Here is a 12809-nt window from a genome sequence, read left to right as displayed (position 1 = left end):
TGGCAGCATAACTACTTATTTATTTTTTAAAAGAGAAACTAGATATTTGAACATAGCATCATAAACAGAAAGCACATAACAGAATGAAAGAAACTGTAAAAAAAAATACTACTTAAATGCTTTTTGAGAAAAAATGGGCTAGGAAAGGAAAAACAGGAGATGAGACGAAACTCACTTGATACTCTATAAAGGCTGCAGTTTGGTGGACTGTGACTCCCTAGAACCTCCCCAGACCCCAACCCCTACTCATGACAGTGGCTGAGATGGCCATAATACCCAGCTCTCCGTATACTTTTTTTTTTTTTTTTTTTTAAAGACAAGTTCTAAGTTCTCACCGTGTAACCCTGGGTGACCTGCACATCACTATATAGACCAGGCAGGCTGGCTTTGGACTTACAAAGCGATCTTTGCCTCTTGGGTGCTGGGAGTAAAGGTTTGCATGCCACCATACCTGGAATACATTTGCTTTTGTTTCCTTTTGGAAACCAAGCAGTTTCATTCAGGGCTGGCCTGATGTGGAGCCAAACTGGAGGGACACTGGAACACAAGGCCTGCCACCTTGCAGCTCCAGAGGGATCCCAGCCCTGGACCAAGGTCTGGCAACTAAGTACAACAGGCTTTCAGAACAAGACCCAGGGCCAGGGAAGCACAGAAGTCAGTAATCGGTGTGTGAGAAAACACATGGTGGTAGACCAGCACAGCCAAGTACTCCTGCCAGGATGCTGTATTTCTGCGGCTGAGACAAGGTGGAGCTGCAGGGCTGGCCCCAGCTGATGACTTCCTGAAAGGCTTTATGTTCCACTGGCCTGGGGATCACTGGTGGTCCCGCTATAGCCAGCACCCCAGCCACAGGACATGAGTAGACATCTCCGGGATTCACTAGACTACTGTTCATGATGGCCATCTTCAAGATTCTAACAGTTTGTCCCTCCCTGGCTCTTGTACCCCGCTAACTAAAAAAGATGTACAAACAATCTATAGATGATCAATAAAAAAGATACCCTCCTTAACTGGGCAAAGAACTGGCTGGAGGCTGAGGAGCACTGCTGTGCAGGTTATCCTGGTCCGTCTACCTGATGAAGTCAGCAATGACCACCACTTGCAGGCCAGCCTCCAGCCCATGCAGCACCAGGAGAACGGTGCTGAGGACCGAGTCCATCCACAGTACCAAGGTCTGCCAGAGTAGGAAGTGAACAGAAAGGAGGCCACTGACTGCTGTGAATGCCAGGCTGGCAGCCAGTGGCACTTCAGCCTCCGTCAGGTTGCCTTTTGTGCCTGGAGAAGAAAGCAGACATGAAGTGAGGCGGGGGCTGCAGGACAGCTCACCAACTGCCCAGCACCAGGCATTGTGCTTGCCAAGGGTCAAAGAATTCATGGGATTTGTGAACGCTGCCCAGTGGGGCCACTCCATGTCAGAGTAACAACAGGGAAAGCTCAGATTCTGTACTCTTAAGGCACAAACAGTTTGGTTTGAAAACTGTGGGCATTTACCACCTTTTTCTAACTCCAAGTGGGATCAAAGGGATTTTGTTTAAAATACCTAAAAATATTTCAGTCTGGGCTAAGGCAGGCTGGTTCTGGAAAATTTCATGAATACTTATGAAAAACAAAACTGCCCACTTTACAAACAAGTGGGTCAGTCATGGAAAATGCCAACTTGGAGCTGCCAGTAGCTGACTAGCTGCCAGGGATGCCAGAGGGTCTGCTGACTCCAGCTGCTGGAGGTGTGTCTGAAGGTCTGCTGACCCTTCCCCTGGGTGTCTGATGAGGCTGACTCTAGTGGATAGGGGTACTCACGGGCCTGCTGAGTACTAAGTGCTTAGAGGGTCCAATGCTGACAGTCCCTGCAGGGGACTATAAGGGGTTGGCCTGACTCATCATCGCTGCTGCAGCATGTTTCTGAGGACCATGGGAGCCCTGCCTACTGAGCAAGCTGTGCAAGTGCCAGCACAGTGCATGGCGGTAGACACTGTGGCTCTGTCCAAACTCACCAGAGAGGACATTCTACTCCCAATAGAGTGAGGGTGGGGGAGATGTACCAGATCCTATTAAAAGAGGACCAGAGTCTGACAGTGCAATGGACATGGATGTGGCACCTCCTTTACGTATGTCTGTGACTGAGTATAGAAAAGAGTAAGGGCAGAGCTAGAGACCTAGACCTGTGCTTGTCACTGCAGCCAGCTATGGAAGGAAGACTTCCTTGTCCACTGGACGAACTTACATGTTCTAACCCTAACCCTGATCTAAGTGAACTGTGTGATTTGGGGGAAAAAAAAAGGAGGAGGTGGGGTTGTAGTTCAGTTGCTATGATGCTTGCCTAGCATGCAGGAGCCCTGGGTTTGATCCTACCAACGTACAACAATTGGACATGATGACGCATGGCATGCCTATAATCACAGCACTCAGGAGGAAGAGGCAGAAGGATCAGGAGTTCAAGGCCAGCCTTAGACTCTGTCATTAGATAGATAGATAGATAGATAGATAGATAGATAGATAGATAGATAGATATGGTCCTTGCAAGGGACCTGGCAAAAACTCCAGACTTCCTCTCTGCCAGACATTCTCCCAACAGGGAAGAGGGAAGTCCAGAGGAGTGTTCTGGAGCTCTAGCTTTAGGCTGGGCTTCTGGTCTAAGTGCGGCTGTGGTATACACATCCTTCTAGACAGGAGGATGTCACCAATGTTAATTAGTCTTGGAGCAAGGCTTCTGAACAAATAGTTAATACTTAATGACAACATAAGGTGATACTGCCTGAATGAGTGTCTCTAAGACCCATGCTATAAAATGATTAACACTTAAAGGTTCAGAAAGTTGGAAAGAACACCTATGGAACCACAAGCATTTTATGGTTACACAGAAAACTCACCTAGGTATAGCTGAGCTACTTCGAGAATTCCCATCAGAAGCAAGAGAACCAGATCCAGGACCAGACAGTTACAAGGATAGCTGAAAACCTGACCTAGGAACACACATAGCCAGAACTCAGATCAGCTCATTAGGGGCACAATTCCTTTGATAGGCCCGGCACTCAGCACTTACTTTTGTACACAATCATCAGGAGTGTAGCTAGGAAGTGCAGGGCATAGTACAGCCCACTGAGGTGAAACAGCATCTGAAGAGGAACTGACGAGAGCTGGGAAATTGTCAAGGATCCCGGAGCTCACCGGCGGGCTACACCTACCCAGGTGGCATTCTGCCACTCACAGCTGCACATGAGCAGGTCTGGGAACATCCTGACAGAAGGGCACCTACAGATGGACGTGGAACCCAGCCTCTGGCTCCTGCCAACTTGGAACTTCTACTGCTACATGAGCTCCTGGAGTGCTCACCTGAGGGCACCTGGCGGTCACAGGAGTGATGCTGGGCCCCTCCCACCCTGGTAAGGCAAGGCCTACACACCCCAGTCCTCAGCAGATACAGGCAGGACAGAGGGAGTTCTTTATTCTGATACATGTCACAAGTTACAAAGAGGAACCTTGCATTTTCTTTAGAGAAAGTATATCACGTGGCCATTCAAAGTAAGGGGGTTTTGCCTACTGCTATGTTGGGTTGGTTGGTAGCAGGCAAGTGGCCATCCCCTTAATTTGCCAGGCCTGTGAGAGGAACAGGGCTGAGCTGGTGGGTGACAGAGCCAGTACACCATAGAACACCTTTCCTTCTTACAAGTTACTAGTCAGATTTAAGAAAAAAATGGGGGTGGGGGCCATGAAAGGCACAAAAAGGCAAAAAGCTGACGGTGCCAGGTCTGTGACTCAGTGTGGTACAGCCCTGAAGGGGCTGTGCTTGGTCAAGGCCTTGGGAAGCAGTAGCAGGATACCACCTTGAAGGAGCCTCTCCCTGGAAGACAAAGGATAACCAGTAAGATACCAACAGCAACATGGCGGATGTTAGTTCTCTGACTCCATGTTTATAAAGGAAAGTGACCTATGGCTGCAGCTAAGTTCTTGAATTGCCTCTGTATCCATCCCTTCTAGGACATTGTTTTCTGCTGAAATTTTACTTAACTTCCAAAAATAACTGTCTGGGAGGGGAAGTACTTTCTGAAGCAGCCATGTAGCTATGCAGACTCTCAGACCATCTCCTGCTCCATGCAGGTGTTATTTCCCTCATCTTGTGAGAGACAGCTCTAGGGTGTAATAGAGCCTCCCTTGTGTCTCTGGGACTGAAGTTTTGTACTTGAAAATCTGCCTGGCCCCTCGCTGCATGGGATGTGACCTGGGTCAGACTGCCTGCCTGGAGGCTCACATCAGCTGCACATTCATGCTGTGCACACACCACACAAACCCAGAATTTGGCCAAAGCCTCCTGTAAAAGAGTCTGACTTCTGAGCAGAGCCAGTGCAGCAGCACTTTATCCAAGCTCTGTAGTCTTCTGTCGGCTTGTTCCCTGCGCTCCCTAGAGTTTCAGCAGAGAAGGAAGTGATGCCTTGCTGACTTTCTATGGGTCACTTAACTTTGAAGGCCAGCTTGAAGCTGCTTACTCTGGAGTTGTGGACTCTTGCATGGGCAAGTCATAAACTGGTAAACACAGGACATTAGTAACAGCCTTTGGACAGCCTCCCAGCAGGCACACATGTGGGAGCAGGAAGCCAGGTGAGCATGGCTGGAGAGGCATTATATTTCTCCAGGGTGCTCTAGTAAACCTGATCTGTTCTTTTCCAGGCCCCAGCTAAACTAGGCTATCTAGATACCCGCCAATATTTGAGTTGGTTTTACCTTCATTGGGGTTTTCTTCCTTTTGAATCCTTTTTTAATTAAAAAAAATTTTCCGCCGGGCGGTGGTGGTGCACACTTTTAATCACAGCACTTGGGAGGCAGAGGCAGGCAGATTTCTGAGTTCGAGGCCAGCCTGGTCTTCAGAGTGAGTTCCAGAACAGCCATGGCTACACAGAGAAACCCTGTCTTGAAAAAAAAAATATTTTTCCCCCTTTAGTTTTATCTGCATAGACGGTTTGACTGAAGGTATGTCTGTGCACCTCGTGCATGAAGTGCCAGCAAAGGGTGTTAAATTCCCTGGGATTGGAGTTACAGATGGTTATGAGTTGCCATGTGGATACTGGGAATCAAACCTGAGACCTCTAGAAGAGCAGCCAGTGCTCTTAACAGCTGAGCCATCTCTCTAGCCTCCTTTTGGATCCTTTAATAATAGTTAGGATCAGGGCTGGGATATACGTAAAAGACAAAACACTTGTCTAGCATGCAAAGGTCCTAGGTTCAATTCCCAACACTGTCACATATCCTCCCAAAAGTGGCAGAAGTATTTAAAATTTATCTGCTGGTTGCTTACTATTAAAGAGTGAGACCTGGGGGAAAATACCGTATAGGGTGCAGGAGAGAGAGAGAGAGAGTTCACTCAGTAAAAGCAAACACTGTTCTTATGGAAGAACCAAAGTTTGCTTCCCAGCACCTACATCAGGCAGCCACAAATGTCTGACTCCAGCTCCAGGAAATCTAATGCCTTCCTCAGGCTTCTGTGAGCACGATGAACTTAACTGTTCCCCTCCATAGACACACAATGAAACATTTTAGAACTACTGTATAAACACTCTCAAATGGGTCTAGACTCTGTGAGAGAAGATGCACCTAACCCTCCAGAGACTTGAGGCTCCAGGGAGTGGGGAGATCTGGTGGGGTGGGGTGGGGGGGAATCCTCTTGTGGGGAGGGGAGTAGGTATGAGATGTGGAACAATCAGTGGACTGGGAGGGGGATAAAGACTGGACTGTAAAAAAAAAAAATTAAAGAATAAAAGAAAGAAAGAAACAAAAAACCCTCAACTGGCATAATATTAGCTAGCTAGCTAGTTAGTTTGTTTTCTAAGACAGGGTCTCACTATGTAACTCTGGCTTTTCTGAAATTCACTATGTAGACCAGGCTGGCTTCAGACTGGGATTAAAGATGTGCTCTACCACATGTAGCTAAATGGCATATTTAAATAACTAATTACTTAAAATAATTGTAACATTTTTGAGCCTACAGGAGCTCACTTTGGCTGAACTGCTATCTGATGTTTAGGATTTTTTGTTTTGTTTTGTTTTGTTGTTTTTGAGACAGGGTTTCTCTGTGTAGCCCTGGCTGTCCTGGAACTCACTCTGTAGACCAGGCTGGCCTCAAACTCAGAAATCCGCCTGCCTCTGCCTCCCAAGTGCTGGGATTAAAGGCATGTGCCACCACTGCTTGGATGACGTTTGGGATTTAACACTTTTTTTATCAGTGACTTTTGGAAGTCACTGTGTGACTATCAACCGATACAAGGCAGAAATTCATTGTGGAAGTAAAAGAATAAATATTTTTTGGGTGACAAAGGTTATACCTACCCCTCTTCTGGTAGGGCTTCTCTTTCTCTCTTTTTTCCCTTTCAGGACAAGGATCTCTTATGCAGCCTAGGCTGATCTTGAATTTATAATCCTGCCCCAGTCTCCCAAATGCAAAGATTATACTGGTTTTTGTTTGTTTGTTTGTTTGTTTGTTTCAATTTTGAGTAAGGTCTCACTGTTTAGTTCTGACCTGTTTGCCCTGGAACTCATAGCCATCTTCCTGACTCAGCCTCTTAATTGCTGGATTACTGGAGACAGTCAAAAGCCCAGACTAGAAACTGGGTGTTTTATGTGACTTAATTCAAGTCCATTCCACCACCCCCCCCATTCCATTTTTACTATAAACATGCACACAACAATAGTACTCCCAAGTTTGTGGTAACTATTAAACAAAGCATACGGTACCATTAAGGAAGATTTGGGAAAATGGATGGATGGATGGACAAGCACTAGTCCGAGCTGGCTAAGACCAGCTTCTGACCCACACTGCTGGCATTTGGCCCTGCCTCCCCATATCATCTGGGCCCAGACCTCCTCATTTAGCCTGGGACTCAGCGATGGTGAAATATTGGCTACAGCACCTTCTGGCTGCCCGGGACTCAAGCAAGCCACAGGTGTGTGTGTGTGTGTGTGTGTGTGTGTGTGTGTGTGTGTGTGTGTGTGTATACTTACCCAGGGTAAGCTGACATTATGCCATGGTTGTGTCTAGTGTGTATCAGGTATGCCATGGGCATACCTAAGGTATACCTCAGGTATGCTATGGAGGTGCTGAGGAGAACTATAGGTGTACCTGGGATGAACTGAATGTATGCTATGAATATCTTGAGTGTATCTCAGAGCATGTCAGAGGCATGCTATGAATGAATGTGTGGTAAGCTGCAGGTGACAAGGTGAACATCACCCTCGGGTGAACATCACAGCTATACCTGGTTAAAAAAAAAAAAAATCCCATCAAAGCCAAGGGACCGAAAATTTAGCTCAAAGTTCCAGAAAAGCAGGTCTTTGAGGACTGAAGAAGAAAAGCAGCTGACCTTGACTTCAGACACCAGAATCCAGAAGAAAAGCAGATGATCCCTATTCCAGACACCCCACGGGTACAAAAAGAGACAAAAGACCCTGAAATTCCAAAACCAGTTTGTCTAAGGAAAACAGCTAACATATCTAGAATGGACTTAACAAGTACCCTTTCCCTACCCTTAGCTACAAAAACCCCAGCCTAAAGCATATAGTTTATTGTCTTGAACAAACTGTGGTCATTGAGTGACTGGATCCTGTGCCCTGATCATCATATGGCCAGAATTTAATAGCCACGTTTATGGCACAAGCCTGCTTTAGCTGTTTGAGGTCAACTGAATCGTTTTTCCCCTCTACAAACTTAATTCTTACTTATCCTTACATCTGGGGTGATCAACAGGGGTACACGAGTGTATTATGGGTATGCAAGGGGTGAGCTGAATATAGTTGTCCTGGGTATTCTCAATGTGCTAGTCCGGTGTGCCAAGGGTGTATTAAGGGTAAGCAGCGGGTATGCCATGAGCCATAGGTATGCCATGCATGTGTAGTTCGTATGCCACCATAGTGTACTCTGGGTAATCCACAGGTGGACTCCGGGTCACAGAAGGTGTGATATGGCTTTATACGGAGGGATAGCGGGACGGGGATCTCTCAGTGTGTGCCTCAGGTATGTCATTGAGACCAGCTTTGGGACAGCCGCCAGAATACCCGAAGTGCCCCCACGTCCAACCGGAAGACATCACCCCCCTCCCGCTTCCAACTCCGGCGCAGAAATCTGGACTAGTGGGCTTAAGCCACTAGGTTCCGGAATAACAAGGTGACAATCAGAGGAGTTGCGGAGCCAGCCCAAACAGCCTCTCATCGTGACAGCATGACCGCACTGTCCGGGCGATCGCACAGCCCCGCCCGCCTCACCTGGCCGCACGGCCGCCATTTTGCCGCTGGGTCCGCCACAATCCCAGCAGCCTCTTGGCCGCACCCTCCCGCCATCTTCGCTCCTCCTGCCGCGCGCTGCAGCGAGCGTCCGATCGCGGCCGAGGCCCGAGTCTCCCGTCCGGCAACACTCGGGAGCTTTCGGATAGAAGGAGGCGGGCACTGAGGCTCCGGAGAACTCTGCTCGGAGGCATTCGGCGGAGTTCGGCTAGGCCTCGTGTGGGTTCGGCTTCCGCCGCCGCCAGAGGGGGTTGGAAAAATCTAGTGGCGCCAGAGTCTGTCTGTGAACCCAGACTTCGTTGGAAGCCGGTGAGGAACTACCCAAAGCCGGCCAGCTCTATCGGTCAGTGACCACAATCAGATCAGTTTCTTAGACAGCGAGGAAGAAACGCTCGTAAGTTTTCGTGAAGCTTCGGGACCATTCGTACTAACTCGATTCTGCACTTCGGAAAACTTCGGAGCTCCTCGGTTCTACACTCGGGACCTCGGCTCGGCTCTGCGGGCAGCTTCGGCTCGGTTCGGCGGGCGTCAGACTGCCTCTTCGGTCGCTGCTCGGGCGGTGGCTTCGGGCGGCCTCGGCCCAACTCGGGCGGCCTCTTCGGGCCCCGCTTCGGGCTCGGTGCCTGGCGCTTCGGGCGGTCCCGGACAGCGCCTTCGGGCGGACTCGGCGGAGTCCGTATGGAGGACTCGGACTCGGCGGCAAAACAGCTGGGCCTGGCCGAGGCGGCAGCGGTGGCGGCCGCTGCCGCTGTGGCGGCGGCCGCCGCGGCCGCAGCGGAAAGCGAGGCGGAGGAGCCGGTGTTAAGCAGAGACGAGGACTCGGAGGAGGACGCAGACTCCGAGGCGGAGCGCGAGACGCGGCGGGTCACGGCTGTGGCGGTGATGGCGGCCGAATCTGGGCACATGGATATGAGTACCGAGGCTCTGTCCAGCCCCGATGAGGCCGCCGCCGCCGCCGCCTTCGCAGGCAAGTGCGCCCGCCGGCCTCGCGCCTCACCGGGTTTCCGAGTACAAGCCCACACATGCACCACGCACAGGCCGCTTCCCATATGCTTTATGCATCTGTCATGCACATCTGTCTCACTGGAAAGGCTCTCTTCCACCTGTCCTGCACAACTGCTCAGCACCTGCCTTGCTTGTGCACCTCACAGTGATCTGCACACCTGCCCTGCCCCTGTCCGTGCACCATATACCTGCCCTTGCACCTGACACATGCTCTGCACCACCCGTGCATTTCACACCTGCCTGTGCACTTTACAATGCCCTGAACACCTACTCTGTACCTGCCCATGCACTGCACAATGCCTTGCATACTTGCTCTGTCCCTGCCCTGCTCCTCTCTCTCTCTCTCTCTCTCTCTCTCTCTCTCTCTGTCTCTCTCTCTGTCTCTCTCTCTGTCTCTCTCTCTGTCTCTCTGTCTCTCTCTCTCTCTCTCTCTCTCTCTCTCTCTCTCTCTCTCTCTCTCACACACACACACACACACACATACACACACACCCCACACCACTCTCACTCCACTAGCCTGGCTCTGCACTGTATATAGACTTGTTTCCCTGGTGTGAGTGTGCCTCTCTGCTCTTTGTCTTTTTTTACCCTTTGGAACTTTCTCAGTACCTACTACCTGCCTTGTCCTCCCCTGCTACTTCCTGGGAGCTGATAGCACAGATGGGTCAGAAGTGAGTTCTGTTCTGGAGGTGCTCCAGGTATGGTCAGCAGCATTACTGCTGGTTGACCTGTCTGTCTCAATGGCCAGTTCAAGTGTGACCTGAGAGGGGCAGGAGAATCTTCCAAGTCAGGCAGCCTTTCAAAGGTAACATGCAGAAATGAGCTTGGCTTTATGTAGTCTCCGTGCTGCATCCTCTAAGTCTTTTCCTATGCAGATATTCCCTCCTCCTCCATCACTTAGCTTTCCATTTTGTTTGTTTCCTCACACATGGAGCACCCCGATTCTCATGTTTTATGACAAATGGAGCCTTGAGCTGAGCGGTACACCCTGTACAGGTGATACCACACCACATCCCCCACCCTTCGACCTTCCTGAGTGTTGAACTCCTTACCAATTGGAACTCTGAATGCTTTATGCTTGTATATTCGAATCCTTGGAAGACCATCATTTTGCCATGCTTCTTGTTTTGTTATTTCCAGTGTAAAGCTGCAGGTTTGGCATTGGGGTTTTATTCAGAGCTGAAGCTTAACTCTGGGTGGGTGTTTGTTCAGACTGGTAGGACTGGAGTGCAGTGGTGGAGAAGCCTTGCTTCTGCTTGTTTTCTGCCCTATCTACCTGAAGTCCAGATCCAGTTACAGGAGTGAGGGAAGCTTCCTAGAGCTTTTTAAAAAAGGCATATATTTATTTTTATGTGTATGTATGTGATTGCAGGTGTCTGCAATTCCTTGTGGAGCTAAACATGGTTGTGAGAACCTAGCATGGGTGCTTGGGTCCTCTGAGAGAACAGCATGCTGGAAATTTCTGAGCCAGCCTAGTCTCTTCCCAGGGTTCTTTTGTTTTTTAAGTTAATTTATTTAATGTGTGTGGCTGCTTTGCCTGCATGTGTATCTGTGTACCACTTGTTTGCTTGATCTCCCTGAAATCAACAAAAGGCTTCAGTCCCTTTGGAACTGGAGCTATAGGGAGTTGTGAGCCACTGTGTGGGTGCTGGGAATTGAACCCAGGACCTTTGGAAGAGCAGACAGTACTCTTAACTGTTGAGCCATTTCTCGTCCCTTTCCTGGAGCTTGCTTCTCACTTTCTTTCTTTCTCTCTCTCTCTCTCTCTCTCTCTCTCTCTCTCTCTCTCTCTTTCTTTCTTTCTTTTTCCTTTCTTTTTTTTCTCTCTTTCAAGGCAGAGTCTCTCTGTGTTAACCCTGGTTATCCTAGAACTCCCTCTGTAGACCAGGCTGGGCTAGAACTCAGGTCTGCCTGCCTCTGCCTCCTGAGTGCTGGGATTAAAGACGTATGCTTTTGCTGTCTGGCTTTTCCTGGAGTTTTTAATGCTCCATTTTCATCCATGGATTCTGGGTTGATAATTGGGATTTGGGGCCATAGAGTTTTTATCCTTTTTTGCATATATTCTTCTGAGTTCAGGAAAGAAGTATGATGTTGTCTATGGTGACAAAAGAGAATTGCATCTATGGTGGGTGTGTATATGTGTATATATGTATGTCTTAGAATTTTAGTTGTATATTTATGTATCAGAAGATTTCTAATTTCTTGTTGTAAGTTTTTGAAGTCAGATAATATCCAGGTAGCCCAGCGCCAGCTGAGTCCCTAAGTCAGGTGTGCCCATGTATGGATTGGTAATGGACAGGAGCTAAACAGGTACAAGGAGTGCAGGTTGGTCAGGGCTGGATTAATGGGGCTGGCAGGACTCCAGTTGGCATCTTTGGGTATTTCCCTTATGCCAAAGGCTTCCCTGGGTATTGGGCATTTTAGAATGCTGGGTGGCAGACAACTGTTGTAGAGATTGGGAAGGCCAACTGCAAAGGATACATAGTAGCAGGCAGCAGGATACAGAAGAACCTCACCTAGTGACACTGTGGCAGGAAGCCTCAGGGACATGACAGGTCTTTGTGGAACTATTCTGTGAAGGTTCTGCTGGTAGACCTGTTTGACCCGAGGAGTCAAGTTCATGTTGCAGGAGTGGCTGTGGCAGGCTGACGTGTTTTTCAGGAGGAAGAGTTTCTGGGGAAGGATGTCATGGAGACCTCAGACAGTGGACACAAGACTGTAGGATGGCCTGAGCTATGGCAGTGGAGAGGGATGAGGCTGGACTGGAGTCTGCCATGTCTTGATCGACAAGGAGGTGTCCTAGACCTATGGGACTTGCAGCTTTGCAAAGGGAGAAAGGCCAGTGGTGGAGTGGGAGTGGGGGGTTATGGTGGACATTTTTGCTGCATGTGATAGGCCTTGGTGGGGAAGGGTAGAGATTCTCCTTTTCTGGGAGAAGAAGTATTTTAGACTGGACTAGAGATGTCAGCTGAGCATTAACAGAAGTATTAAAACGTCTGGGTGGACATGGGTGCTTTAGGGCTCACAGTAAGACCTTTGCCTTTTTGTGCTCTCTGTTTTCACTGTGTGTGAAGTTCCATTCTGTTCCATTCTTTTGTAGAAGTGACCACAGTGACGGTGGCCAACGTGGGGTCCTCTGCAGATAATGTCTTCACAACATCAGTGGCAAATGCGGCATCGATATCAGGACATGTCCTGGTAAGCTATTGGGTGTAGTTTAGGGTGCCTGGCAACTCTCTTTAGAGCTCTTGACGTCTCTCCACTGACCACAAGGGTCATCCTCATTCTCAAGACCCTTTCAGGATTTAGATGTGAGTGAACACCCATAGTTCCTGGAGTCATAGGGGACCTATGTTCCTCCCTGTGCTCTCGGGCAAGGCAGGAGACTCAGTTTTAGCTAGGGCTTTACCGTGAAAGGTGCAGTATGAATCTAGAAAGGTAGAGAGCTATGAGGACTTCTTAGGCTCCTGCTGGCCTTGCTGCTTGTGTTCTACCAGGCTCAGGCTGCTCTTAGCCCAAGCAAAGCATCTTCTCAGTGCCTG

The 12809-nt window shown here is 49.1% G+C and overlaps 2 protein-coding genes across 12 annotated transcripts in view; one reads left to right on the top strand and one right to left on the bottom strand.

Annotated features, from left to right (window-relative positions):
• Nucleotides 1-8410, bottom strand: Tmem80 (transmembrane protein 80). The gene is made up of 5 exons (XM_034495504.2): nt 8245-8410; nt 3819-3838; nt 3041-3134; nt 2868-2960; nt 1-1275 (listed from the first exon to the last, which is right to left on the bottom strand). The coding sequence occupies exons 1-5, from the start codon at nt 8261-8263 to the stop codon at nt 1070-1072; spliced, it is 432 nt and encodes a 143-aa protein (XP_034351395.1). The 5' UTR covers nt 8264-8410; the 3' UTR covers nt 1-1069.
• Nucleotides 8411-8767: 357 nt separating this feature from the next.
• Deaf1 (DEAF1 transcription factor) overlaps nt 8768-12809 on the top strand; it is a 31360-nt gene continuing 27318 nt past the window's right edge. For 8 of the 11 annotated variants that reach the window (XR_013104012.1, XR_013104010.1, XR_013104011.1 and 5 more), the window contains exons 1-2: nt 8797-9229; nt 12368-12465. Coding sequence is in view for 7 of the 11 variants with exons in the window: in XM_076913313.1 (XP_076769428.1) it covers nt 8941-9229; nt 12368-12465 (387 nt within the window). In the remaining 4 variants the exon portion in view is untranslated. Of the gene's footprint in view, nt 9230-11928; nt 12106-12367; nt 12466-12809 lie in introns of all 11 variants that reach the window. The other 3 variants (XM_034495494.2, XM_076913326.1, XM_034495468.2) reach the window with 2 other exon arrangements.

The sequence above is a fragment of the Arvicanthis niloticus genome, chromosome 1, assembly GCF_011762505.2.
Source record: "Arvicanthis niloticus isolate mArvNil1 chromosome 1, mArvNil1.pat.X, whole genome shotgun sequence".
In the NCBI taxonomy this organism is placed as follows: Eukaryota; Metazoa; Chordata; class Mammalia; order Rodentia; family Muridae; genus Arvicanthis; species Arvicanthis niloticus.
This window is presented reverse-complemented; position numbering and strand designations above follow the sequence as displayed.